The 26,559-nt window shown below is 39.0% G+C and overlaps 2 protein-coding genes across 20 annotated transcripts in view; one reads left to right on the top strand and one right to left on the bottom strand.

Annotated features, from left to right (window-relative positions):
- The window catches only part of LOC112555665 (leucine-rich repeat and calponin homology domain-containing protein 2-like), a 62,035-nt gene extending 44,637 nt beyond the window's left edge, over positions 1–17,398 (top strand). For 5 of the 16 annotated variants that reach the window (XM_025224112.1, XM_025224115.1, XM_025224129.1 and 2 more), the window contains 12 exons: positions 2,119–2,265; positions 2,989–3,195; positions 3,739–3,880; positions 4,541–4,582; positions 5,648–5,665; positions 8,668–8,742; positions 10,295–10,429; positions 11,382–11,469; positions 12,370–12,479; positions 12,763–12,900; positions 13,185–13,262; positions 14,822–17,398. In XM_025224112.1, coding sequence (XP_025079897.1) covers positions 2,119–2,265; positions 2,989–3,195; positions 3,739–3,880; positions 4,541–4,582; positions 5,648–5,665; positions 8,668–8,742; positions 10,295–10,429; positions 11,382–11,469; positions 12,370–12,479; positions 12,763–12,900; positions 13,185–13,262; positions 14,822–14,935 — 1,294 coding nt within the window. In that variant the 3' untranslated portion in view covers positions 14,936–17,398. The remainder of the gene's footprint in view (positions 1–2,118; positions 2,266–2,988; positions 3,196–3,738; positions 3,881–4,540; positions 4,583–5,647; positions 5,666–8,667; positions 8,743–10,294; positions 10,430–11,381; positions 11,470–12,369; positions 12,480–12,762; positions 12,901–13,184; positions 13,263–14,821) is intronic. The other 11 variants (XM_025224113.1, XM_025224117.1, XM_025224114.1 and 8 more) reach the window with 11 other exon arrangements.
- Positions 16,947–26,076, bottom strand: LOC112555667. 4 transcript variants are annotated; one of them, XM_025224133.1, is made up of 5 exons: positions 25,748–26,076; positions 25,043–25,401; positions 23,472–24,815; positions 21,283–22,298; positions 18,285–18,558 (listed from the first exon to the last, which is right to left on the bottom strand). In XM_025224133.1, the coding sequence occupies exons 1-3, from the start codon at positions 25,990–25,992 to the stop codon at positions 24,457–24,459; spliced, it is 963 nt and encodes a 320-aa protein (XP_025079918.1). In that variant the 5' UTR covers positions 25,993–26,076; the 3' UTR covers positions 18,285–18,558; positions 21,283–22,298; positions 23,472–24,456. The 4 variants fall into 4 exon arrangements, with proteins under 4 accessions (XP_025079916.1, XP_025079915.1, XP_025079918.1 ...); XM_025224134.1 differs by having other exon boundaries at positions 21,974–22,298; XM_025224131.1 differs by lacking the exon at positions 25,748–26,076 and having other exon boundaries at positions 16,947–18,558; positions 24,970–25,472.
- Positions 26,077–26,559: the final 483 nt, after the last annotated feature.

Here is a 26,559-nt window from a genome sequence, read left to right as displayed (position 1 = left end):
CCTCCCGTCAAAATGATTCTTCCCTTGAAAAATAGGGAAAACATGCCTGTATTAAATGTATCATTTGTCATGCAGTAAAATTAAAACTTTACTTTTAACAATAAAAATACATAAGCGTATAAAGTATGTGACCCACATTTGTTTGCAGAAAAATTGTGTCATTTTTACTTCTTGGGTAAGGGTTTGCAAGTAAGCTGGGGAAAGATGCTTTAGTGTGCTGCACTGTGAAGTTCTGGTGAGAATAGAAATGTAGAGCTGCATATTTTAAAATTTTGCCACTAAGCTATTTGTAGGCAGATGGTAGTATTGGTAGAGATGTAAAATGGGAAGAATGCATCTCATATCCATCTGCTGTTATTAATAGTCATTAACTATTTACAGTTTGGGGTTTCTTGTTTTTCCATCATGTAAAATGGCTTTTTCAATTATACCTGTTGGCCCAAGTTGTAAAGAGTTAAAAGGATTAATGTACTTAATGACACCATTTGAGAACAAAGATGAAATGGGCTGTAAAATATGAGGAGCACAATAAAGCTGCTGCTAAACACCTGCTTCAGTAGCCTAACCTGTTGGATATAGTGTACATAATATGGAAATTCATTTTCTAATTAAAAGAGAAAATTTTAGAGGACTAAAAGAGCAAGAATTGCTTTCACCTGTGCATATCATGCCCACCAGGCCACTTCTCCAAACATCCACTTAGATGTTTCAAAACCCTAGCTACATGGAATATTTTGAATATGATGATTCTCTTACAGGAGAAGAAGATTTCAGAGTCTTGTTAAATTGCCATGAACTTTGTCGTTTCCTACTGAAGGTGGCAACTGTTATATAGCTAGATTAGTAAGCCTAGTCAATGCGCCTTAGTTCCTGATTCAGTGTTAAAGGCCATCAACCAGCCACCCAACCAGCCAGCTGACTTTATCATGCTTTACTGCCCTTTGATTGCAAACTATGGATTACATTAATGCGCCCTCTTTTTTCTGCAGTGTTTGTATTGCATGGATCCACTAGCTGTTGGAACAGATTCATGAGCAAAACAGCTTTTATATGTGCAATGTTTGTATCGCACCATTGTCCTCTAGCTCTGAATGAGAGTCTCATTACAGCTTTTCCCACCTGCTTTTGCATTTCCTTTTTTTTTCCAACTTTTTGCAACATTGCAGTCTTTGTGTTCAGGGTTCCCAGGTCCTTGCAAGGTCCTTTTAAGTCCTTTTATATTGAATTTTCGCCGAAAGGCCTTTTAAGTCCTTTTATTTGCCATGCGGTCCTTTCAAATTCTCACACAGGTCCTTACATTTTCTCTGTGACCCTTTTAAGTCCTTTTATCGATAAAATATTACCACAAATTTATTTCCGGAGTCGACTTTGGCGCAAAATACCGACGATTTTTCGCCGCATGTTTGGTCTACACATCTGTACAACACTAGTTGCCCTTCCGTATTCACAAAAAACACTCTTTTTTCAAAAGGTCTTTAGAAACTTACTCTTTCTTGAACTTTGATCTTCTAGTACTACTGTGCATAGCTCTATTTCTCTCTCTCTTCCCGTTAGAGTGTGTGTGCGAGAGAGAGACACGTGAACTAAGACTTTTGTATTACACCAAAGAATGGCTTTCAGGTTTTGCAATTATTATTACTTAGATTTCTAGAAAACTTGGAACATTAACAGTGTATGTTATCAGCGCGCTAAGGACACTTTTTAAGTTATCTAATCTAAATATGGCAGACAGGCATCAAAATTAACTCTTTGATTATTTATTACTAGAAATACATGTATTTGAGAACATAGAGAAGACCACAGATTCATAAATAATACATCTTTCCGACCACACAAGAGAAAAACTTAAGCATTGATGACTGTCACTTAGGTCCTTACGAATGCATGAAAGGTCCTTTTAAGGTCCTTTTTTGGCACCATCCCTGATCCCTGGGAACCCTGTGTGTTGTATATTATTTGCATGTCGCAAATTGCTTATCATGCATGCATACCTTTGATTTTCCAGCACTTGTAAACAAAAAATCATGTGCTGGGTTAGGATTATGTGTAAGGTATGTTTTTCATGAGGTTGCAAGCATTCATCGCAGAGAAGTTACACTACCTGTATTGTTTTGTCAGGAATGCACTAAGCTCCCACAGTTTTAAGGAGCAGCGTCGTATTGCCAACACTCAGCAGTATCGTCGCACAACATCAGATAGCGCCAAGCGAGGCATCCCCACACCAATCAACGCGCATGTCGACAATCATAATCACATCAACAGAAAGTGAGTTTGTGGGAGTGTTTGGATGCATGCAAACCATAGCACCAAATCGTGAAAAGCCACTATCGCTGAAGCACTTGCACACACTGCACATTCAGAAAATGTGACAATGGACATCTTTTGTGGCCTTGTACAAATTTGTATATACTCACCTAACATGACCCCAGCAGTTGCTTGAATCTCTAGCATGAGCTCTTGTTAAAACTTAAATTTCTCATCTCTCTTCAGGTAAAGAATGTAAAAGAATGTGCTTTTGGCGTCTGCTCTAGGCTGTCTGTAAATTGCATAAAAAGACATCATTCAACATGAATGGTTGGACAGGTTGATTGCAGACTTGCTAGCTGTCTGTAATTACAATCATTGAGCGACAAAATATAGATTAGGAAGGGTGAAGAAGTGAAAGAAGCCCCATATGAACAGGAGATAAGTTGTAGTGTGGCACATGCATTTAATTCCAACATGCTTGAAGAAGTTAATTGTGGAATGTCACATCAGTCCCACTCTGTGTTAGACAAATAAATGGAGAATATCTGATCAATCTGTGTGTGTGCCTGGTGGTGGTGGTGTGATCAAAATTAGGAACATCACTTGAGGGCAGTACAGACGAAGCCTGGGGTAACCATTTGTACAGAGAAGTGACTCCTGGTACACTTTTGTGTTTTTTGTCCTGTAAACTCCAGTTTTGTTATATTATTGTAACATTTCAAATTTTGAACATAATTTCAGTGGTATTGCTGATGATGATGTGAGCGAACCCATACCACCCCTGTCACCCTCTCTCGCCAACCCCTCCAGCTCAAAAGCCACCACCCCCACCTCAACCATCCCTGGTTTGTTACGTGTACAAGGAGGAGAGAAGGGATCACAGAGCCCTGCAGTACGGCGCAGCAAGGGTAATGAACGCTCAAACGTCCCAACTCCAAGTGCCGGTCGGTAAGTAATTGTGTTCCCTCTTGTCCTAGCAACACGAGCGTGACCATTAAAAGGCTGACCCAAAAGCTGAAATTAGTTAATCTAAAAGTTGCTGGGTGGTTAACAGAAATCCAGTCATTAGTTTGTTGTAAAAATTCATCATTAAAAGTGGAAGAGCTGTGAGCATATGCTAATGAGGTGTTGCTTGATCAGTGAGCTTTTTGAGAGGTGGGTGGAACTGAAAATGATGTCTTGGCCTTGTTCCAAAGTTCTGGTGAAGGCTGCAGTGTTTAAATGGAGTATAGTTGTTTTGCAGATATTCTGGGAATTGGTACCTCATGATGAATTTAACCCACATATTTGAAAATAACTTTGCCCTTGAGTTTTTTTTAAAATGGACAAAAGCAGTTGTTAAGCAGCAATACCTGAAATGCATATTTTCTGGTTGTCGTCGGACATGGAAACATGTTTGGGGGTGACTTTAGTAATAAACAGAGCAGATCTCTTGACTATTAAGTGTTCTTACAATCATGTGGGATTTAAGCTACATTTCCGCTTCAACAGATCGGTATCCAGGACATCAAGCACAAGCAGTGTGAACAGTGTTCAGTCCCAGGGAAGTTCTGGGCGTACTCCTGCTACATCATCCACCACCAACACATCAACTACATCGACTGCTGTGAGATCCAAGAACCATATCACTCCAGTAAGTGATCTCCTGACTCTTTCCAATGAGTGTGTTCTATGCACAGACTGTAGCTGACTAGGCTTCAGCCTTTCTCCCTTCCAGCCTGGTGAAGTTTAGCATAAAAACATGTTTGCTATAAACTGAATCACACCCTAATTGTGTGCCACCTGTCACCATTTCAAGTTTTTGAGAAGTAGATGTGGAACACTTTATTTATGCTTTTGCATTTTACTTCTACACGTAGCAACACGCATTTTCTTCTGCACCTTCCGGATAATAAATAACCACACTGATCTAGTTGGCATTTTCTCTGCTTTTATCCATGATGAGTTTATTTTGTCAGAGTGTGTAAAAAAACATTTATTTATGATAGTAATTCACGCTGAAAGAAATGTTGACATCATCAGTCATCTCTGCATAGACAATATTTTGATATTTTCCTTCCACTCTTTGGAGTTTAAGAGACAAGCAAAAGGCACTTTATTATTATTATTGTTAATATGCTTGCTTCAATTCCTTAAACACTGAAAGAGTAGTCACTCAGTGAACTTGCTGTTGCCTTCTTGTTTACAAGTCTTTTTACTGCTATTTGTTTTTCCTTCTCCTTTCCCTCCATTTTTGCACCTCCTAAGTGATGTATCTTGTATCCTGCCCGTATGTCTTCATTTTGATTTACAGAATTCAACTCCCAAAAACGCACGGAGAACCATTGGTCGCATTGTATGTTTTCACTGTTGTCTTGTGGATTTGCAATTTAGTGCTAGTGTGGTGTTTTGTTTTGCAAAGTTGACTGTCCACACTGCTGTAAACCTTTGCACACATTCATGTATTTGTGCTATTGTTTGGCTCGGGGACATATCACACTCATTGGCTTGCTCAACCCCTTTGAATATATGTCCTGGCTATGTTGTCAGTCGGTATTGTTGTTTCAGTTTCTTTTCGGTGTTGTTGGGGATTCTTGTTTTTCATTTTGTTGTCCATGCTGCAGTTGAATTTTCCCACATATCTTTCCACTAGGTGTCACCACTGTACATACTAAATGTAATCACTGTTGTTGATTACTTACCATTCACTTAAGGAGTTGTTTCCGTGACACGGCACATTTCTTTTTTCTATTATAATCGCATATTGGGGATATTTACTTCTCTTTTTTTATTTGATTTTTTTTTCTTTTCTCTCTCTCTCTTTCGGTGGGGATAAGAGGAAAGCTGGAAAAGTTAATTAATTTTTCCAACAAGCTGTTTGATGGTCTGATATAGTCTGCTCAGTTTTATAAGACACATATGAAAGTTGGTGGGTTTTTTTTTAATAATGATGACGTTCATGTCAGATGTTTTCACAGTCCAGCTTGCTTAACATCGTATTTCTTGAAGGTGTTCTTTTTGTTAAACATTCTGTTTTTCATAAGTACACAACTAGTGCCCTGCATTTTATTTTCTGACAAGTTTGGTGGGATATGATGGGTTAGGCAACTCATAAAAGCTTTTTGTTTGTTTTTTAAACATCTTTTATTTGAGGTTAGTTTCCATTGAAAATTACCAGATTATCTGCATTTAAGAAGTCATATCATTGTTACTTGTGTCATTGTTCATTGCTATGGATTTTTTTTTTGCTTTGAAATGGAAGGTGATTGCTTTGTTGGTTTTTTTAAAGAAAAAGAATTTCTTGGTCCCTCTTATCATCACCACAAAGTGTTTTGAACTATGTTTGGTACGCATTCTGCTTATAAAACATACCCATCTCCTTGTGCATGTGATTCATGCTTCATTTACTCATGATCAACAGGAGGGCGATAACGAAAAGGTGAAGAACTTTTTCATATCATCATTCATCATCTTCTAGATTGTGTGTGTTCTTTTGAAGAAAAAAATTAACACAGTGCTACTTTTTAACTTGATTTCATAAAATTTCTAGAATGAATGTGTCGTTAGTTCAAAGCATTCACTGCATGAAGCAGAACTTTAGCAAAAGAAAGTTTTGTGAATTTTGTTTCTCTTATTGTGACAGTGATTTCTTAGATAAAAAGGTTAACAGTTATGCCCGTCAGATACAACCATTTTTGAATAGATAAGGGATGTGTAAAGAACAGCATACCATTACTGTCCAGATCACATGTTAACGGCCACTAGTAAAAGCTGGGCAGCACAAATATGAAGAGCGAAGACTCATCGCTGCTCTTCGCATACTTCTTAGAAAATAGATTGCAAAAAAGCAAAACTAATGGATTTAGTTCCTTTCAAATTTCATTTGAGACTATTCCTTTAGTCCTTGGTTGTTAAACCAAATCTGGCATATTTTTGAAGTACTTGATTAAGCTGATATAATCTTTTAGAAAAAGTGTCTTAGTAGGTAGCAATGCAATGCACTTCCCCTGAAATACTCGTTCCATTCACAGATTTCACAGCTGGCCATCTTAAAACTTTGTTACTGTTGGCAAATGTTGGTAGTAGTGATGTTGGTGCCCCCAGCTGTTTCACTGTTGGTGGATTTGACATTCATAGATCATTAACACCACAGTTTACATTTTTATCTGTATGTTAAAGCAACAGTCAGCTTGGTGCTACAATGTATTTTGTGGTTAAAGATCACATAAAGTCCACACTGATGAGTAGGTTTCCCAATTACTGTCACAAAACTCGGTTTCTTCAATTTTTTTCAACTGTAAGCCAATCATCAAGAAGCCAATGAGGGTTACAGCTGACTGGCTTATAGTTAATTGTGAAACATGCATGCAGGTGAAATTCATTTACTTTTCTGTTGATCGTTTAAACCTTTTAGGTAATATTCATTTTTTTGTGTTGTGTGTTTGACTTGCCCTTTTTTCTCGTTAAACCATTTTTTTTCAAGCATGACATTTCATTTTCTTAGTTGTTTTTTTTAATAGATCATGTAAACTTTTAACCAGTAGTTTCCTGCAAATGAAATGGAAGAGTAAGAGATAAAAATAACTTGAATAACATTTGAGAGAGGAGTATGAAGAGTAAACTTTGATGTTTCTGAAACAAGATTTTTTATCATTTATTTAACAGTAAGACAAGTGTTTAATGAACACTTTAAAAAAGTTAATTTTGCTCTATATTCTATGGGTAGGTTTATTGTTTATACTGTACATTGCTGTCGTGCCACTTGATACCTTTTCAGAATTAAAAAAAAATTTTTTTTTTTATATTATATATATTTTTATAGACATTTTCACGCTAAGATCACTCAAGTGACAAATTCGTCTTTCAGAAATTCCTATAGTGAGAATACTAAGACTTTATGAAATGGAACAAGCAGCTGTTCTTTTACACAACTTAAATTCAATTTTTGTTGAGTAGTATGCAGTGTTTGTCTGCTGAGCTTGAACCTTATTCAGAAAAACAATTTTTCTGATTGTCTATACTTTATAACAACACTTAGAGTTAGAACAGGATGCATTTTACTCCCTCTTGAATTTTTTTTTTCCAGTTTAAAATATTTAGAATATTGGATTTCTGGTATTTTTCCTTCTCCTAAAATTCAATAAAATAAGAAAAAAAATCAGTGACGTGAAAGCAGTAATCAATTTTAGAAAATTTATTAAAAATCGTTAAATCGTACAGTGACATTTTCTGATTGATTTCATCAAAAGTAGGGAAGGATAGTTTGCCTGAAAACAGTTTTTAGTATCATGAAGTAACAGTTAAACTACTTGAATCTGTCTTCAGCATGCTATATCTGGATGCAAATTGTGAATTTGCGTGTTTAGAGCACTTGTGTGTTGATCATGTTCAGCACTTACATTTGCACCCTGTTGACTGCATGAGCTTAGACTCAAAGGCCTTTTTACATGACATTGAGAAAGATCAAATGGGCGCACAGAGTTCTTATACTTTGCGTTCAAAAAAAAAAAAAGCACAAAGTGCCTGGGGTATGTGTAAACAGAATATGCCACTAACTGGAATGGAGAGCTCTGTATCTTGCAAAGAAGCTGTTAGTTGGCATACATAACCTCACATGCAACCTTCTATAGTAAACAAAACTGAAAATTTCCTAAACGACACTGCTGATAATGTTTCACAAATTGAGCTGTCTTTGGCATTAGTCCATTGTCAACATTTGGTGTTGCTATATTAACCCATGGCCTAGTCATGCTTTGTAGGAAGTATTTATTAAACATCAATGAATTGCTGGAGCTGGGGGTGGAGGATGCAAGCGCACCATCTCCACCCCACCCATGCTGAAAAAGTCCAATGTCTTGCTGGCTGGTTGAACCACCGGGACTTGGATGCTTGTCTTAATATTTGAGAGGCAGAAATATGGCTGTAGTTGTTGCTGTGTGGTAGACTGAAACACATAGCGCCGTTAAGCCTTGTCCAAGCATGTCTTTCAGTTTTGTTGTGCTTGTAGTTTGGCTGTGCTGGTTCTAATACAGTAACATTACAACTGCAGACTTTTTTTTCAGCTGCTGGACTGCTAGACACTAGAAAAAAAGGAAACAATGGAGTGTGTGAATATGTCAATGAAGTAATTATGTCTTCTTCGTGTAAATTGAAATTTGTAATGAAAGGGAGAATGTTAAGCTCATTTTACACTTGAAGCATATCATGTTTAAATAATATGTCAGACCATAATCACTTGCAATGTCAGTCACTAGGGGACTGAAAAGAATCATTCAATAGTTGTAATATTATTTGTATAAGAACCAGTACACCTTTCATACACTTTTGCCTTTGTGTACATTTGTGGATGTCAGTGTGTGTATTCATACACATATCATTTGGTTGCTTAGAGTTTGAGAACATTCATGCTTGAGTACGGTGGGACTTGTTCTTTCACTACAGCCACAAGGTCGCATGTACACTCAGCCCTCCACAACCTACTCCAGACTTCGACCCCCAACCACCTCTTTTCGTCGTGTAATACGTTATGTCATTTTTCTTTTTTTTCTATCAGCTTTTTACTTAGTGCAACCACCTTTAGTCTTTATTGTCTCCTTGCTTTTTCATGTGTAGCTGGTGGTCTTTTGCCAATCATTGTCATCATCATACTGATAATGTTTTGGTTTCTCCCTTCTTGCCAAAATAAAAAAAAAAAGAGCTTTGCTTTGTCATTGTTTCATAAGAGTGCAGATTTAAGCCACTAGTAATTTTCATTTTCTAAAATTTTCCACTTAATTTTATTAGTTTCATTTCTGTAAATTTGAATATAACCATTTTCATTGACCTTCAGTTCTAGACTTCTCTGTGGGTTGCTATTTTCTATCATTATGCTGCTTCTTCATGTAGCTGACAGTCAAATGCTTCTAATTCATACTGAGAATATAAGCCCACTTGAAAAACAGTGCTGAAATGCTAACATCTAATGCTTTGCCTTCAGCCTAACAAACATTTAAAATGAATAGAATTCAGTAAAAGTAGCACCCACACAGTTTGGTGGAGGTGTGTGTGTGTTGAAGCTAACAGTGTGTCATAGCTCGACTGTGAGGCTTTGCTGATGATAATATAATTCCCTTTTTATGTAATGAATGTGTATTTTCTTTTGCTTTGAATAGACATGGGGCATTAACGTTTGTGCTGTAAGGAGTTAATGGCATGGTTGACTTCGGAGACATATACTGGTGCTTCTTACTCGCCTTTCCATATTTTCCTAACCTTTTTTTTTTTTTTTCGCTGTCAGCAAGCTTGCATTTGATCATTCTTACATATTTCTGTAGTGCAGACAGCTAGATAGTTAATTCCATGTAACGATCCACACCAAATACTATTTTGCAGTAGCCATCCTTAATTGGTTTGCATTAAGCTGTTAATGGGTATGTTTAGTCCAAAGAATATTGCGCTAAACATGCATCATCTAAGATTCTTTGATAAACTTTTGCTGTTGATTTAACCTTTATATTAGCAGACTTGTTACAGGATTGTTACAAAGCTGTATGCGTAGTTTGATCATAATTGTATCCAGTAGAGTTGTACAGCTAATCACAACTGCCGTCTTAAATGTTCTAGAGGTAGTAGTGGTAGACTCCCCCCTACAACCCTTGTACAGCATTGTTCAGGGTCTTTCTTATGCTTCTGTTAACAAAGTAGTCAAAGACTGTTTTGTGATGTTATTAAGATCATTTGTGAAAATGGAATTAGAACTAGTGATTTTTAATTATAAAATACAAAAGAAGTGAAGTTTAAAAAATATGTTTGAAAATAATTTTTTAATGTAGCTTATGGTAAATGAGGTAGACTAATTATAAGTATACAATAATTTACTTGTAAAAATTATTTCTGTGTAGTTTAAAACAGCCAACATTGCCTAACTCATTAATTTATCTTTCTGGTAGAAAATAAATATAGCTTGTACTGCTACCTTAAAAAGTAGGATGAAACTGAAATGTATGTAAAGCATTGCCTGTGAATGTAGTTAGGTTGATGCCTTTAGCTGGTGCTGGAGTGTAGCTGAGGTGGCCTCCCATTGTTGCAGGAAGAAGAGCTCAAACAGAAACAACAGCAGCAGGTTAAAATCCAACAGCAGGGCGAGTCTCAGAAACTCAAATCCCGCGTTGAAGAACAGCGGGGAAAAGCCCCTGCCCGTGAAGGGGTGGCAATGGGGTCGAAGGTCAGTGACATTGAGGAGGGCTAGTGATACTGGATGAAGGGGAGGAGTAAGTTTTTGTAAAGACTCAGTTTGAAGGGGGAGTGTAGGGTCTCTGCCCATTGTGTTGGTTGGTATAATTATTGTTAGGGGTTGGACATCTGAAATCATCTATGCGAAGCTTAACTACAAGACACTTGTCAGAAAATGCTGAGGGGTGAAAAAAAACCTTTAGGAAAAATCTTAACATGAAAAATAGCCACAAAAGATTTTAAAATTAAAATTGAACACTTTAAAGACCACAAAATATAGCCACATTGCAGTCTACTATTTAAAAAAATGAATTATAAATAACTGCACTCTTCATAAACCTTTGAAGACCTTTTTCAGTTTATTTTTACTGGTTGTGACCTACCATTGCTTGCATACAGGAAGCATAGGACTTGTAGTGCTTGAAGTGCAAAGACAGCTTGTATAGTTGGCAGAAGAGGAAGACGGTTTCTAGCTTTGGCACAGGCAAGCACGCTGGTGTCAAGCCTGAGTAGGAGGTACACTGCTTGTAGTGCTGGCAGCAGGGAGCACAGCTTTCATCACCACCAAGCTTTTTTAGGGGGTGGGAGATGCCATGCAGTTTTTACATCTTAATGCTTTTATAAATGTAGGTCTCCAGGACACATTTTCACTCTTCATTGACCTGACAGAGATGCTTGGCTCTTAAAGGATGCTAAGGCATACTGTGGTTTAACTCTTTCACATGCTCAGTGACTAGACAAAAGAAACCTTGTGATAGTAGGCACTGCAATAACATTTTAGAGAATTTAAAAAGAAAGTTTTGCTGGTGGGTGTATCAGCAAGGATGAAAATGAATGGTAAGTCTTGAGATACAGTATTTTGCAATTTCATTTAAATCTGTTTGTTAATGAACAATCCATATTGCTTCATTGAGGGTTTTGTCAACAGATTTTGCATTTTACAGAGGCAAGGTGCCAGTGATGGCGAAGACAAACGAAGAAGCAATCAGTCACGGGCAGGTGCAACCACAGCAGGCAGAGGTGGTCGTAATGGTGAGTACAGGATAAATATATAATCAATATAATTAATCCCTCAACCTCAGCAGGAAGAGGAAGTTGTAATGGCATTTACAGGATACTTACATTCACTTAAGCCTTTACGGGTTGTGAGGATTGTACAGAGTAATTTTAGTTGCTATGAAATATCGATTCCAAAAATCTTTGCTGGAAAGTGCTGTTCCCAATAGTTTTTGAGATATAGCGTGGGACAAACATGCCCCTTAGGCAGAAAATCAAGTATATTTTTTAAACCAGCAATGAAATCTGCTAACAAAAGTATAAGTACATTACATTAGAGACAAGACCAGTGACAATTTATCCTGTTGACACATCATCTGTTTTAAAATGAAAGAAACCCAAATTTCAATTTTCCAGATGGTCTTTAAACTTAAAATTTCAGCATATTTGACAACAAAGCTAATGCATGCGTATCAAAACAATATATACATAGTGATACACCAAATGGTTTTATACAAATTTCGCCACTTGAAGTTCATTCCATTGAATTTTGGGGGCAGTTTAAACCTGTGGAACAAATATGTCCCTCGGTTCTAAAGTCATTTCCCCACTCAATGCTACTTGGTCATCTCATACTTGCTGCATATTTTGAAGTGCACTATGCTCAAGAGCCCTGAGGTTTTCATCAAAGCTTTTAGTGTGCCAGCATACTATGTTAATTGTGAAATGACATGTTTTTTGGGGCTGCTCTTTGAGAGCACTTTTCAAGTGTCATGTGGCATGCATTTGGTTGCTTTGTTTTAGAAGGTAAGTCTAGCACTAGAAATCTTGTAAGCTGATGGGTGAAGACAGTGCACGTAACATGTGTTGTCTGAAAAAATGCTGGACGTTAATGACCCACTTGTACTAACTTACCCTTTCACAACTGTGGGTCAGCAGCTGTAAAGGTGCTGGAAGATTACAAAGATGCTAACCCCAACTTCACTGTCCGACGACGTGATGAAATGCACAGGGAGGAGAATCAGCAGCTAGAGATGCTGAGACAGGTAAGAATGTGAGATGAGAGACAGGTATCAATGTGAGGTGGGACACAGGTAAGAATGTGACATATCTACCTTCCAGCTGGCAATAAAAAAAAACTGGCCACACACTTCTTTGCATTCTGAATAGATTTGATGCATGTTTTTCGCTTTTTTTTTTTCCTCACAAATAAATTCTTGGATCTAGATTTATCGTCATTAACAAAGATGGTCACTGCTTTTCTGTTGTGCTCAGTGTACCTGTACAAGGAAACAACTTGTGCTAAGAATGAAATCTGTTTATGTGTAGACAATAGAGTCAAGACTCAAAGTAACTCTGCCAGACAATCTGCCGGAAGCTCTCAGAGACGGTGTCGTGCTTTGTCACCTGGCTAACCTCATTAGACCTCGGTCCGTCGCCAGCATCCATGTTCCATCACCTGCTGTGGTGAGTCTTGGTGGGCAGTTACGTTTGAGATCTGTTCTATTGTGCTTTCGGCTAGTGATAATGTTATGGGTACCAAGCATGGGTTGCACATCTTTTTATTCTTTGATAGTGATGTTATTAATAAGAAACCTATAGGAGTTAAAAAGCTGTAATGATTTACCTATTCTTGGGAGCCTCTCTGGCTGGCCAGCTCTTGTTTGCTTGAGGTGTATATTCTTTACCTTGTATGTGTACCAACATTTTATTGCACAACTCACATGCCCTTAACAAACTTTTGTGTGCAGCCAAAGTTAACACTAGCAAAATGTCGACGCAACGTAGAAAATTTCCTTGAAGCCTGCAAAAAGATTGGAGTCGATCAGGTAGGGGAAAAGGTTATTTTTTTAAAGATAATAGGTTTCATAACTGTTTCATCCATTACATGATACACATTATGCTAGTATATGTAATAGACGTTTTTTAAAATCAGGAGTTCTGAGAATGTGCCATTGTTAAAAAAAACAAAAAGGCCATTATTGTTTCTCCATGCAAACTGGTGTGTTGAACAGCTGCTTTTGTTTACTTTTGTTTTAGCAGATTCCCACATTTTAAAGTGTTTATTTAGCACTGTGACTTGTTTGTTTTCACAGTTCCAGATTTTTCTTGGACATCGTGAGCATGTAATCAATGTGCTTATATGCTGTTCAGGATTATTTCCAGTTTGTACAGAATTATTTCCAGTACATCTTTTACTCCTGGCCAGATGGTTTCGTAGACAACAAAATCTTTTCGACTTTGTGGGCTGAAGCAGTTTTTAATATTTTTCATGTGATTTATAGCTTTGAGAATTTCCAGCAACAAATCTTTCACACCATAGGGGAAGTAGTATATGCACTTTTCTGCATGCTGTTTTGCTATCATTCATCAACAGTTAAAAAAAGAAAACCTCATCGGCATGTTATAAGCACGATACACTTGGTTATTTTCTTGACGCCTCCACCAAAAGAACCCATCGAGATGCTTTTAATGTTGTGTTAATATTGATCACGTACAGAAAGTTCACATTTTCTAACAACTTGTTCTTTCTGCTAAAACTCAGGCCCATCATTCTGTTTCACATTGATAATATTCTTGTAAAAATTTCCCCATTCTTGTGATATGCATGTTTCTACCAGCTTTATAAATGTGCTTCCGTGCCTTGCTATCCCTTTGTCTGCTCTGATCCTGAGTGATGCCAGTAATGATAATGGCCTTTTTACTAATCACACAGTACCCCTGCTAATCTTAGGGAGTGCATCTACTCATATTGTGAAATGAAAAGTTTAGAAAGACTAGTGTCTTCCCGTCGCTAACTCATGCTCACAGATAGGTCAGTCTCTTTCAGCTTGAGCATGATCCTGTAAAAAACTAATTTCTACTGTTCTTTCTCTTTAGTCTGCTTGACTTTCTTGGTGCATGTGCGGGTGTGTGGCCTTCAAATGTTTCAGAGAGACTTGTGTACCGTGGATGACATTGTTGAAAGCCTACGCATCTCGCGCATCACACTGACTGTCCTCCGACTTTCCATGTTCCGCCGTTTGACACGTACAGACTACATCGTCTCTCACCTCTGCATCGTTATCTTCATCACCACAGTGATTGGCATTGCTATGCACAATCTGCACACGATGTAGCGCTTCTGTCAATAAAGACAAGCAACATCACTGCAAGAAGAGTTGCACTTGCCATGTGTATGGGTTATCCTCCCTGAAAAATGATATCGGTTTCTGTGATCTACAATGATTTTCCTCCCTTTTCCTTAGATGTTTGCCTGGAGAAACAGTAATAGTTCTTTTGTTGAGATTTTTTTAGGTTCTAAAACTTCAGTGCTATGTACTTTACAGTGTATGTTGCAATGGTATCTGAAAACAAACTGTGATCATTGTATGCTAACTTGGCCCAGGAGCAGATCTGTGCACCAGCAGATATCATGGACGAGCGAGGAGTGCAGCGTGTGGCTATCACCGTGGCAGCATTGGTAGCCATAGGAACCAATCCACGCCAGTCAGCAGTATGACGGCTTGCGGAGCTGCTAGGAGGAACTGCCTGTCTTCTCATCATTCTCGTTCTTTTTCTCGACGCCACTGAGAAGATGGGAATCCCAGTGTTTCCATATGACTGACATCTTGACGCCACGAAATGCCGGGGTTTCCATATGACTGGCATTTGATGCCACAAAGAAGATAGGAATCCCAGTATTTCTGTTCGACTGACACCTCAAAGCTTTCAGACATTCTGCCAAACTTTCTATTAGTATATGAAGCAAGCAGGCATAATATTTATTTTTGCTGTTCCTTTACAGTTCAGGTTGGGGAAGCGGGTGGATAATGTGAGGATGTGGGTTTTGACTTGACAATAGACATTTGTGTGCCCTTCTTCCTCCAACCTCCTGTCAATATGTACAGTTTCTTTCTTAACCACAACTCTTTTATATTTGATTATGCTGATTATTTCCATTCTGTAAAGTAAAACCTAGGATGTAGGGCCAATAGGACAGTCTATGCCCCTTGTCTTAGTTAATACTCCACCTGCTGTACTAGCTTAGTCTCTTCTCATTTGTTCTGTGTGTAAGTGGTACATGTTTCAGAATGCAGTATGCACACTCTGTCTGCTTGCTTGCTGTCTACAAACAAATGACATGGTACAGGGTATTGTGGTTGCTTTTTGCACATCTTGTGCCTACTTAAAAATGATCATTTTCTAGTGCATCTGTTTAGGATATGTAATTAGAACTTTATATCTAGCTGAGGGGAAGATTGTTAGTACTCTTGACTTAAAAGTAAAAGGCTGCTAGTTTAAGGCTAACCTGTAGTCTTGCTGGAAAAATGCAAAGTTTTAAGCTGAGATGGTTTCTTATCTAGCTATCTTGATTGGCGTAGTCACCGTGCAACATTAGCTGGTGACTTTGATAACAGCTTCCTTCAGCAGTATTGACCAGGTTGAAAACAAAAGTAAAGAAGTGAAACTCATACCTTACCCCATTCTGCCCCAGTGGAACAAGGGCTGCAACCATATGCCACCAGATCCAGTTCTGGGCATCCTTCTTCTGGTGGATTCATGTCATCCCGTGCACTGATCTCCTCCACCCTTTCTTAACCTGCTGACCTTGATTACCCTTCCATCTCTACCAAAATTTCCTTGCCACCTCTTTATTCCTTCCTATCTTTTCCAACTGATTTCTTTTCCTTTACACCCACTCTTATCTTTCCACCCTTTCCTTGCCATGACCTTCCGTCCTACCCTCCTATCCACCATTCATATTCTTCCACCACTTCTACACCCCCTAAGCTCACAGCCCATCTTTTCCCACTCACCTCCCTGCCAAATCCCTCACCATCACATCCCAAACACCCTTTTACCCCCTTCCCACTCTTCATCACTTCTATACCCTTCAAACTCCCAACCTATCTTGTCCCATTCCTTCTCTTCTTGCCTCATCCCCTGTCAATACACCCCCTTTCCAACCCATTCTCACTCCTCCCAATATATTAACCCCTTTATCTGCCTCGCAGCATATGATTTATTCAGGGAAGAGTAGAAAAGTGGGCAGCTAGACTTGCAGGTATGCAAGCAACATTAGAGCTGTGTAAAAAGCAACCCTGACCGCAGCAGACTGTCAATACAATTTTATCAAGACCTTTCTTTCTCCATTATGTCTGTCTCTTAGTGAGGGAATTTCACATTTCTTTCCTCACACATGAGGTTATATTTTGTTTGTTTTACATTGTGTTATTTATTAATTTGCTGTACAGATTGTGCAATAAGTAACAGTGATTAAGACAGTCACCTATGCAACGCACTTGCTTGCCCTTTGCCTCTACTTCAAGATTCTGGAGTTCTTGAGAGGTGGACATCGGACAAAAAAAAACAACCTCCTAGCAGCCTGTAGCTACCACCTGCACTGAGGGTCATGTGAATGGGTCACAAAGCATTTTTTTTTTTCTTTTGGATAGGACCACATAATTTTACGTGTGGGTTTTAATCTCCCATTCGCTGGGTGCTTCCAAACTTTCGATCCCCCTGAAACCTTTTTTTTTTTTTTTTACATCCCACCCACCTTAAACCTGTATGCATTGTGCAACAAATGCCATCACTATGTGTAAATGTTCATGTCATTCTGTTCATTTTTGTTTCCCAAAACAAAGTTTTACAGGGGGACTCAACATTCCTGTCCATCCCTTGCATGCAATTAAGAAAACACCGACCACCAGCCTGCAGATTAATTTTGATTGCCATGTAGCAAGAGAGGTTTGGGTGTTTTAAAAAATACTTTAAAAATTTATTTTTTTTAGCCTCACAGATTTTTCCTCTCTGATTAACTTATGTGAACTTGTCAAATGGGTGGGTGGGGGGAACCGGGGTATTAACTTTCTGTTTCTGTAGTTTGCGCAAATGTACAGAAACAGAACCACGAAGCCTTTGTGAATCACTGTGTTTATGTTTGTGCGTTTTATTGCAATGAAGTTCATATGAAATTTAATTTGTCTTGTTATTTTATGACTTAAAATACTTGTCTTGGCATTTTCTGACAATCAAATTCATGTTAGTAGTTGGCCAAGCTACAATAGCATAATACTCAGGTGTGGTTTGAGGGCTCAAGCTATGGAAACGCCTATGCTGATGATGAACATTTGTAAAGCACTTTTTTAACGATTTTCTCAAAGCACTATACAGAAATGATTTACAGAAGTAAACTAACTCACCAACAACCATACAGTCATATTCTCATATAAAATGTCATTGTGCTCTTTGGCTAAACATAACTTGATTCTTAGTACATAAAATCTTATGCGACACCATTGACAGTAACACTGGAGACCACACAAGGCAAGTGTCAAGATAACTAGCTTGGCAACCCAGTTACCTACACTTGGAGCATGGGTGGGTTACTACTTCAGTTTTCTGAGAAGATGCTTTTCCACACTCCCCCAATGTGAGAACCCCCTTGAAGTTCTGGTTCTTTCAGCCTAGAAGGTCCTCTTCTGTAGATGTTTCCAGTAGTCTCTGGCATTAAACTGTGCATTATACTGCTATCATACTGTTTCGACTTTTCTTCAAGTTGGCAAAGTTGGGCAAATATGTCTTGGGATGCAGTCAGACTGAAAAATAGCGAGTTTGTTGAAGTTGGTGTGCAGAGACTTTGGTGATAATGCAAAATGTTGTCCTCTTTTGTTGAAAGTACAACTTGCCTTCTCTTGGACTTGTCAACTGCTAAACTCTCTTCTAGTCTTCTTTTTCTTGCTTTAGTTTGTACCAGGCCCTTTGTCATAATATTGAGATGACTACTACTAATGTGGCAGTTTCTATTACCTTTTAACAGCTTTGCCTTATATTCTGTTTTGGACATTTTAGCTGTATGCTGTATGGATTTATTAGTTTTTAATGATTTTGCTTTCCCTCTTGAGGACTTCGTGCTAGCAATAGTTTTTGCAGGTTTCCTCTTTAGATAGACTGAACGGAAAATATGTGATTTTCTTCCATGTTGTATGTCCTTCACTTGCAGTTTGCTTCTGTCTCTGCCACTCTGTAGTGGTTGACTGATGTCTGCACATTTGTTTAATCCACGCTGTGATTTTCTCCTCTTTCCGCAAGTTAAAGTTCTCTGGTTATCTTTCCTGACACGTCGTTTTGTGGTAGGTGCTGAAAATATAAAAAACCAAAATCACTAATAAGTATTGTTCTTAACTGTTCCAATCAGTTACATCTGTTTGTAAAAGAAATCCATCACAAATATAACAATGAGATTCTCGAGCAGAAGACCAGCAAACTCAATACAAAACAATTGCTACAGTTTGATGTTTTTAATATTTCAGTTGTGTTTTCCTAATGCACGCAAAAAAAAAAATTATGTTTTGCTTTTGTCTTACACTTAAGCTTTAAAAAGAGATGTATATTTATACTAGTTCATGGCATTAGTGCTATGTACATCATCAAAACAAATCTGATTTATCCTGTGAAACGTGCAGGAGTGGCTGTAGTTACAAACTAGGGACAACCGTGGGAATCTGTAGGACAAGCATCTTGCTTACAAAGAAGTCCCCAGACCCTGCAGATGATATTTTACCCCTCGAGCCATAGTTACAAAGTGGTGGTAAAAATGTTCTGATGTAAAGAAACATCAAGTAGGGTCCACAGGATTTGGACATCACTCTGTAATTTTGAAAACAAGATGGTGTTCCTCAAGTACCCTCTGCAGCCATAGTTGCAAGAGCTTTTCCCAATGTCATTTGGGTACTTGAGGAAACCCATCAAAACACACCAAACGCACTACATCCAAGTATTTATGGTAAAAATCTTTTTATATCACTTTTTCTTTCTCTGCCCCCTATTTGGTGTTATTCATTCAGCACAAAAGGTTTAAACCAAAACCAGACAAATTGTGTTTTTAAAGAGAAGGTAAAATACCTGTTATAATAATTATAAGCACAAGATTTGTATAGTACACACACTCTTAAGGAGAATGCTTGTAGAACAAAAAACAAGACATGGACATCATATGAGGGATAGAAGAACAAATATGAACATGGAAAGATAAACAGTACTGAAGATGAATAAAGACATACGTAAAACACAAAGAGGAACAAATAACAAGGACTGGTGGTATGGTGATTTTGCAAAGAAATATGAGTGGGGTAAGTAGCGGAATCAGGGGTAAGGTTGTGACTAAGGACTTGGGTGGTATGCAATAATTAAGATGTACATTTTCAGTGGACATTGAAAGTATTCAATAGTGGGTAGGTGGTGGATAAGGAAAGGGAGAGAGTTCCATTGTTTTGCTACACAATAACTAAGCATCCTGTGACTATATGTCACTGTTCTGGTGACAGGAATAGGAGAGGGTCATGGGACAAAGAGCAAAGTCTGCCTGGGAGGAAAGGGAAGAAAAAGGGCAGGCAAAGAAATTAATACACACCACGGACAGCTTGTACTGGATGCGAGAACGAATGGGTAGCCAGTGTAGAAAACAAAGGAGAGGAGTGCACCACACGTGATAAAAGCTCAAATTTACTAAAAGTTGTAAAAGATAACACTAAAGACTAAAAATCACGGTGAATTCTTTTATTTCAGGACAACTACCTAATTGTTATGAAACTCTTCCAATTAAGATTTTAATGTCAACAACTGGTGTGTGGCAGTAGTAGCTCAAGTCAGAGTTAATTGAAATTGATATTGGGGGTGAGGAGAGAGAATGAGGTCAGCAGATATTGATGTATGTGAAGAAAAGATTGCTGAAAAAGAGATGTTAAAAAGATGGAAGCTAGATCAAATAAAGCTCACTGATGGTATCAAAAATATGGATTGACTCAACCCACCAGAACCACTGAAGTTACAAGGTAATGTTGCCGACAACTGGAATCGCTTTAAGCAAGCGTTTCAAATTTATCAAGCTGCAAGTGACCTAGACACTAACAGCAGTAAGGTACAGAGCATGACACTGCTTCACATTGTTGGGCCAAAAGCAGCAGATATATAAAATACTTTCCAATGGTCAGCAGATCAGTGCAAGGACCACTGATGTAGCAACTGACTTTCATATTGTTGATGGTATTCTCAGTAAATTTGAGCAATACTGTGCCCCAAGAAAGAATATCACCATCGAGAAACATGTTTTCTTCTCAAGAAATCAAAACGAAGGTGAAACATTTGATAGTTTTCTAACAGACTTGAAAATTAAAGCTAGAACATGTGAATTTGGAATATTAAAAGACTGATTAAGGACAGAGTTGTGGGAGGCGTCAAATATGACCAACTATGAGCAGGACTATTACAAGGAGCTGATCTCTCTCTTCGGAAAGCTTAGGACATGCGCCAAATGCCTAGTGTATACTAGGACAATGGTGACCTTGTGAGGCCTGACAGAGACATATGGAAATCAGCCTGCCATATACAGGTGTACAGCTGGTGATGGCTTCAATCACCTTCCTATGTACAAGGAAGCCCATGCCATACTCATGTCTGGCATCTTTTCTACGGTCCCATAGTTTGCCTTCATCCAGTTTTTTTCTCCCCAAATCCCGTCCATCTGACTTCCACCACACTCATAATATCCTGCCATTTCTAGCTTGTGGGTGAGCTGTTGCACTGATGTAACATGAGGACATTCCACATGCTGGATCATGGCTACTCAGTGGACATATCTACTATGATCAGGAGCTCATAATAAAAATTTCTAGCTGGGTTTAAAATAAATCTTGTAGTTTAAATAATCATTGCACATTTTCATTGGAAAAAGAGTGGGGTACCTGTAACAACTTAAGAAAAATACAATCAATGAATCTATTGCGCATGTATAGTTTGGTGCATGTGGTCTGATATACATGGTCTCATTAAGCTTTTTAATGTACAAACACAATATTTACTCACCTTCTGACAGGGTAACTTTTGGTGACAGTTGAATGCATGAGATGAAGGAATCATTGGAGCGTTCATCAACCAAGTCACATGACTTTTCAGTTGGCAACTGCACTGGTTCTTCCAACTTTGAAACTGAATCTGCTTCTGAAGTTCTTATAAAATTTACCATACTAGTGGTGTTTTGCCCCTTGGTTTTTATGGTACAAGTGTTTTGCTTATTTCCTTGCCATCTTCTTGGCTCCTTTCTTTTTTCTGAATGCAATCCATCTTTACATGTACAACTTCCTTTACAGCAGAACGTCGCCTTGTTTTTATGACTACTTGCTGAACACTGCACTTCTGTATTACTAGGAAGAATTACACTTTGTTCATGTAAAGTCCTTCTTTTGAGTTCTTGTTGAATATCTTCATTAAGATTTCTTGGATGATGACAATGTGGCAATGAAGTTTCCCTCTCAGGGTGATCTCTCATGCACTTTAGATGGGATATACCAAGGTCATGTGGCAACTGCACCTTTGCGTGCAATGATTTAGGCTTTCGCAACTTAAGTCTCTGCTGTGACTCATGACAGACCCTTGAATAAAATGCATCAAAAGTAAAGAATTTGGCTGCTAAGTCAGCAGACAACGTTTTCAGAACACATGCACCAAATGAATGTTTTTCTATCTCAGTATTTATCTGCAAGACAGGTTCACTTACAGAACTGTATAGTTGTTGTCTAGTCTTTCTGATGCCTCTACTTCTTTTCCTATTGCCTGAACACTTTGCCATTGAGCATCCACTTGTATAAGCACCTGGTAAGTTTGTTGAGATGTCTGTATTCACCATATTTTCTTTTAAAGGAGAAACATACAAGTCTGTAATCGGTTGTACATTTTTCATTTCAGGTGAACCATTCTGTAAATAAATATCTTTCAGTTTTGTGTCAACATGATGAAGATTTTTTTTGAGCCAGGCTGGCTTATGTAATTTTTTTAAAGTGCTCACTTCTTGAAATACATCTGAGTACAAGGTTTCCACCATGCTGCAATTAGAAATTTTTTTAAAAACATTATAGAAAATAACATAGAAAAAAATGTACTTCCAAGAAATAAGTCTTCCTACAAAATAAAAATCACTCTCGAGCCCATAATGGGTTAATTCTGCAAATGATGGAATAATTTCATCAGAATTTAGCGAATAACTGTTAAATCTTTAGTCACAAGACTTAAATCACTTCCATGCATTAGTGTTCCTTTTCATCATTCAGCCAAAGATAGTAAATACTATAAGATGGGTCATACAAGATTTTCTGCAGTGAAAAGCGAGCATGCCTGTAAATAGAGTATTTATTTTTATTTTTCTGAGAAACCTAAGCAGTCAGAGGTGCCAGAAAGCACACCTGCACAAGACATCACTGACAGCCCAACTGATGTTTCATTAATTCTCCAGCTGTCAACTAGGAAACATAAGTTGCAACATGAAAAAAGCTTTATTAGAACAGATTCTACTGCCTAAAAAAACTTTAAAGGCAGCCTCATGTGTCAGCAAGAAGAAACTGCAACAAAAGCCGAAAGAACAGCTCATCGCAAATTTGTCTGAACATCTACCTCACCCTGCCCTTGATTTTGTAGCGACACAGATTCCAAAAGGCAAAAAGCATCATGACCATTAATTTATCTGACTGCATTTTCTTAATTCTGATATGAGTGTGTGTGAAAGAGAGAAAGCTGGCAAGGATACTCTTGTTCACATGTCATATTGACTGCCTACAGGAAGGACAAATAAAAACAAAACAAAGAATCAAGTGCAAGAAGTTTTTTTTTTAATTCAAACAATAATAATATAAAAAAAATAAAGATCAGTGTAAACATTCTCTTAAAGGCCTATTGTTCTTTGCTTGCTAGTGTTTATGAAGAAAATAATTATGTACCAAAAGACCTTTAATACACTGAGAGTACAAACAGAAAAAAAAATATCATGATGGTATGCACATTATTAGACTGTAAAAATAAATGTATGTAATTATCTCCCCTGAATCTATGCTTCATGGAGATTGCTAGGAGACCGCCGTCATCGCTGTTTACATCAGGGATTTCGCGCTATGACCCATCTTACAGCATTTAGTATCTCTCATTCATCTCAGTCACCGAGTCGATACTGGACGCACGCAATTAACAGTTGAAAAATGTTACTTATCTCAGCACGTTGCACTTACACTGATTCAGCTGCGAAAACTCGAAACAGATTCCGTATGTTATTCACGTTTTGACTTTGATAAGTTGGATTTTCCTGCACAGAATGAGAATACTTCGCTGACATTTCGACTTGTTTACCTGCAGCCACACGGCAAAGTCGATCTGCAAATGAGACTTCCGGTTTCACAGACCTTCACCTTGACACAAAGAACGATAACTATGTCAACTTCCGCCAAAGGTTGTGACCGAGATGCCTTTTCGCGCATTGAGCAAATCTTTGCTAGTACTATTATTATTGAAAAGAAAATAAGTGCTCTCAGTAGTCATACTGAATACAAATAGATCAAAAGTTGTGTTGTGTTAGGGGTTTAGGTTAGAGTTTGGGTGGTCTTTTTTTTTCAATGTTCATGGTGCAGTGCATGTCATCCATAACAACTTCTGTGTCGTGGTACCACGATCCAGTTTACCGTTTCTATTTTCGAGCACAAGCGCCCCAGGAGGCTGCTCCGGATCTCGTACAGAGAATTTATAGTTGTATAGATAGAGAAAATTATAAAAGAAATTCTCTTGGCGTCCAATAACTACATGCAGGAACCCCTACTTGCACCAGTTTAAGCGGCATAGGGGTGACTATAGTGGTCCGCGGACCACACTTTTAGAACAATTGACATAAATCACACAGAGTAAATCATCAGCAACCATGCACCCACATTTGCACACACACTTGCCACTGTTTCATCTAGATGACACTAAACTTGACAAGACACATGAAGACATTTTATCTCAGACTGTTATAGAGTGTGACATCATCAACTGCAGCCTCTAAATTAACCCTGGCCCTGAAGTTGTGTAAACAAGACGCAGGGTGAAATCCGTGTAAACAAGTCCCAAAGCGTATGATCTTGATGATGGCTCTAGTTGTTGTGTAAACAAAGACACGGACTGCACCTCGTGTTGTGAGAAAATATAATTACGTCATGTGAATGACGTCATGAGGCGATGACGTCAGATGCTGAGCAGTTTGTCGTCAGGTGAGACCATCACAAGTTGTGACGTACACCGGGACATGCAGTGAAGACGGACATTGACATCGACATAAACATCATCCAGACAGACGACGACTTTTCTCTCGAGACCGTAAACACGATCTCCATGAGCCACCCACACTACGTCACTACGGGCCGTGGCCACGTCCTCAGTGTCATCGTCCTCCATCACCCGCACAGGGATACCCGCTTCTTTAAGTCCCTTTACCACACCTGAGTCGTCACTAACATTGCGCCAAAAGTACAACACCAACACATCTCTCCACTGCAGGCAGGGTGGTGCTGTGCCGTCGCGGGTAGATGATGTCGTGACATTCTCTGTTAACATTCGAAATGAGTTTCTTCTGTAAGTAGGATGCAGCGTACACACTGACAGACACATGGAAATGAATAGCGACTACACGACGGGATAACGTGACATGACAGACAAACGTGACTAACACACTGTCTTCTTCACAAGGCTGTTACTCACCTGCTTGTTATTTATCGCACCGTTAGCTGTTCACCTGTCAAAAGACGTTACACTACACAATACCCACACCTACCTGTAACACCAACACGGAGACTGTGTAGGAAGCTGGCCACCTCACGACCGCACGTCACACAGTCAACTGGCCTGTCACCTGAGTGACCCCGACCTCGGTGATATAGTCGTCTGACTGGCGGGCCGTCTGTGTGGTCGGACACACCTCGCTCAGTGTACGGCTGGACACGACGAAACTCAGTGATAACCTTGTCCTTTTGGACTTGCCTGACTACGGCCGGTGGAGAGCGGAGGGGTCTGGTTAAATATTCCACTTGCCAGCCGGCGGGTGCGTCTCTATGTAAACAACTTGCCCCCCAGAGATGTAGATGAGGAACTTGTGTCAGCAGCTTGTCACATAAAGTCTTGAAGTAGTATGAACTATCACAGACATGAGTGTTACAGAGGCTGAATTACACGCGTGACACTCTCTACTCTCACTAATATATGTGTATATGCTTGCATATCGTATGTGACATCATTAATTACCTCCGTCATTACACACGCAATGTAGATGACAAATTCATGTAATACAAAACAATACATCTTTATTATCTATGTCTGGTTGCAACAGAGATAGAAATTTTCCTTTATTGCTGGGAACTCCAAAAGGTGTCACCACTATAGAGAAATGATCACCTGTTAAACACCTGCTGGTGATTATGAGATAAAGGAGGGCGCCATCTGCCTGTTTCTTTATCACAACATCACCCATTGTACTACTTACACCACTTCATCAGCGATGACGTACAACGACCCTTCGCTCGCCGCCTGTGACAAGTCGTTGACGGCCTTCTCCACGTCTTTACCGTCATCAAGATCATACAGCAGGAGGTGAGGCTGACCGGCTGACTGTTGTGTCTTTACTGTCTGCAGCAACAGGTGATGCAACATGATGCACGCTGCAAGACTCCTCCACCAACTACTCACAATGTAGACGGGGTGACCACATCGCAGCCACTGTATGGCCATCAGCAGCAGCACCACAGTTTTACCTGTACCGGGCGGTCCGGTGACAAAGAGTGTGGGAGGCGCCGTGTGTAGCAGGTGAACTTGCTCCGGGAAGAGTGTGATTACAGCAGTATAGCACTCTCCTGTCCACCACACGGCCTGACCCAGGGTCTTGACACTCACACGTGGAGGACTTGTACATGGCACAGTCACTGATGTCGCCGGACCGCAGAATCTAGTGCACAAAAATTAATTATATTTTATTGAACCAAGATGTTTTCTAACCCTGATTCCGCTGGTGTGCTCGGTAGAGTGTGAACAAGAGACACTACGCGGTGTCGTGGGTGTTGGATCCCTTGTATTTATTATGCTTTACGCAACGCTTGATTGTCTCGCTAATAGGAGCTCAGCACAGACAATCCATATTTGACCACTTATAAGCACAGTCGGGACTTACCTGGCTACCAGACTCTTGTACACATGTAAAGTCATGTGACTGTCAGGTCCAGCCCCAGCCACACGTCGCTGCCACCAGTGTCCGAGTTCCTTCAGCACGTGACTACTGACGTCACACGGTGTCTTGGGGTC

This window comes from Pomacea canaliculata, linkage group LG14, assembly GCF_003073045.1.
Source record: "Pomacea canaliculata isolate SZHN2017 linkage group LG14, ASM307304v1, whole genome shotgun sequence".
NCBI lineage: Eukaryota > Metazoa > Mollusca > Gastropoda > Architaenioglossa > Ampullariidae > Pomacea > Pomacea canaliculata.
The sequence above is the reverse complement of the archived record's forward strand: the minus strand, read 5'-3'. Positions and strand labels throughout refer to the sequence as shown.